This window comes from Nelumbo nucifera, chromosome 2, assembly GCF_055504915.1.
Source record: "Nelumbo nucifera cultivar China Antique chromosome 2, China Antique-T2T, whole genome shotgun sequence".
In the NCBI taxonomy this organism is placed as follows: domain Eukaryota; kingdom Viridiplantae; phylum Streptophyta; class Magnoliopsida; order Proteales; family Nelumbonaceae; genus Nelumbo; species Nelumbo nucifera.
The window spans coordinates 38,694,400-38,697,156 of record NC_142650.1 but is presented as its reverse complement, the minus strand read 5'-3'; the positions used below and the strand labels follow the sequence as shown (position 1 = coordinate 38,697,156).

Genomic DNA, 2,757 nt, shown 5'->3' with positions numbered 1-2,757 from the left:
TCTTGAAAATGGACAAATTGTGGTTATATGATACCTTAGCTATAGATAAAGTTTAATCAGCAATTGACCTTTTAGCTACAGACAGATAAAACTGTGATTATATATGCCTTTTAGCTACGACCTATACTTTCTATAATTATAGGCTATAGGGGAATCATAGGTATAGACCTTTAACTACAGTTCTTTTTTTTAGCTATAATTTTGTACGTAGCTAAAGGCCTAATCTGAATCTTAGTTAGCAAGTAGAGGTAAGGTCAAAATTGTATGACACCCCTCTCCCCCCCTCCCAAAAAAAAAAAGAAAAAAACTTGAACCAGTTAAAATGATAAAAACTTGAACCAATTCCCAATATTAAAAACTTTGTTTTCTTTTTTTCTTTAAAAAAATATAGAATAGACCCGAACGTTCACTCCATTTTCCGAGACAGCCTACCGTGGCCCTTCGAAGAGAAAATTCCTTACTCCTCCACTGCTTACCAGTTATAGTTGTGTGATTTATAAAGGTGATGGGATTTGTTTTGGAAGCTTGCTCCAAGTCAGATGTTCATAGATTACCCTTTTTTCTGAGGCCCACGCAGCTCTTGACGTTTAAAGTTGGCAGTTAATTTCCAGCTTTCACATGTGTACATGGAGACGGGCAACCTTGCCCTTGTGAACTTCTTTTCCAGCAAATGTTTGGTGTATGTTTGAACAGCTTGCTTAATCTCTGATGGGCTCATGTTCCAAGAAATTGCCAGGATGGCTTTTGGCCTTTTGCTCCTATCTTCACTGAGCTTTGTTCTGTGACTCTTTAGGGATGCTCTTCTGTTTTAAGGACAATCCTTGGAATTGGAATCGGAATGATTATTCTCGTTGTATGTTTGATTCATCTGAATTAGAATCAGTTCAATTAAAATGGAATCTCATTCCTAAGTCCTAAATGGAGAATGCCGCTCCACCAAATGGGAATGGGTTCCCGTTCCACCCAATCAATGAATTAGATTTGGAATAAGCCCATTTCGATCCCGATTCCGCATCCACTCCCACAAACCAAACCGGCCCTAATTAAAGAAGAATTATCTCACCTATTTCTGGTGGCATCAAATGTGCGAAAGTTTGTGCTGATAAAACCACAAAATTATCGACTAGATTGAGCATTTTGCATGATTCAAACTCAAATATCAGTTTTATGCTTCTATGATCCATAACACACTTTCAACAATAAGGATAATTAATGAAGTAGAAATTAACAATTATTAATCCTTGTCAATTTCCATGAAACAATTTTTACAAAGAAATATAGAAATTAATACTGAGTTTACATATTTTTCCAAAATGAAAGAATTCAAAAAAAAAAAAAAAAACAAAAACAGAAAAAAATAACTTCTCTTGCAGTCAGGAGATCTCTCATAAAACACAGATCCTCATCAGAATACCCTTCAACAACAAACACTCAAAGTCCACCAAATCTAGACAGAAAATAGAACGATCGATACTTAGCTGAAGCTTCCCGTTTCAAAGAAGCTGATGATTTCCCATCATGGGTTCAATAGACCAAAATTAGTTATCTTCATCAATCAGATCGAGTACTCTCCAAACTGTTCTCCCTGCAGTACTGAAGCTCCAGCGAGATCTGTCTCTCAATCTGAAGTCTCCTGTAGAAATTAGAAATAAACATCTCCGCCCTGCTATCTACATCTTCTTCGGAGGGGAAGCTTATTGTTCTCTGTAGTCCTTGCAATCCCCTCGCAGAACCACTATCTTCAGAATCAGTATCGTCTGTGATAACCCGCAATCCCGGCCTGTCGTTGAAGCTTAACCGACGATGACCGCTGGGTTTTCCGATGATTGAAGCCAGACGGAATCGATTTACGTTGTAGTTTAACAGGAATCTCACCTTCTTTACAGCAGTCCTTAATCGGTTCAAGGGCTTCCAGTTGTCGAAAACCATTGGTAGCTGCTGGAGATTGGATAACTGAATTGATGGAAGACTACTGAGTACTGACTGTAGAGACGAGAATATAATTAAGCATATGTAAGTTTAAGGTTCTATAATTTAAGATAATGGATCTGTTGGTGGATCAATAAACATACGTGTTAAATGGATTTTTTTAATTTATAAAGGAAGAAAGAGATGAAAAGATGGGAAAAGTCTCCTCCATTGATGAAGCGTGACAAAGCGGAGTACCGTGTCTGGGATGACAGCTGCAGGTTGAACTTTTGTGGAAGGAAATATTGGCAAATATCTTTCATGGGATTAGATAAGACTTGGTGACCAAGCTAATCGGTTTGATGTTGATTTTTGTCTTATTATTAAAACAAGTTTGCCTCTGCATACACTAGCAATAATTGTCAGGCAAGCCTGTAAAGCTTAATTTTTTATCATAAAAATATTTTAATAAGATTGATTAAATAATTTAGGGGTAATTTCGTCATGCAAAATAATTAAATGTTTATATGAACAATTTTTATTAATAATCACGATCAGTAGGGGGGTTGAGGATGGTCCATCCCTCAATTCTACAACCAGCTAGCTGATTGGCACTTTGATTTTTTAGGGCTTATTTGATTATTAGAAAGAATCATTATACTATTTCAATTTGATTACTTATATTCATTGAATGAAGCTGTGGGGTCCATTTTGTGTCTGTTTGGTGATGTGTGCAGAGATAATCTGCACCAAACATCAGTGGTGCCCATGAGTTGGCTATCCGTCAAGATAGAAACCAGCTGGAACATAAATCGTATAAGACCTGCTTCAGGCCCTCTATACAAATCA

The 2,757-nt window shown here is 36.9% G+C and overlaps 1 protein-coding gene across 1 annotated transcript; it reads right to left on the bottom strand.

The window, feature by feature from the left end:
- Positions 1-1,218: 1,218 nt before the first annotated feature.
- On the bottom strand, positions 1,219-2,077 carry LOC109114828 (cotton fiber protein). The gene has a single exon (XM_019198069.2). It carries the CDS (start codon positions 1,927-1,929, stop codon positions 1,552-1,554), a length of 378 nt encoding a protein of 125 aa, XP_019053614.1. The 5' UTR covers positions 1,930-2,077; the 3' UTR covers positions 1,219-1,551.
- Between the last annotated feature and the right edge of the window lie 680 nt (positions 2,078-2,757).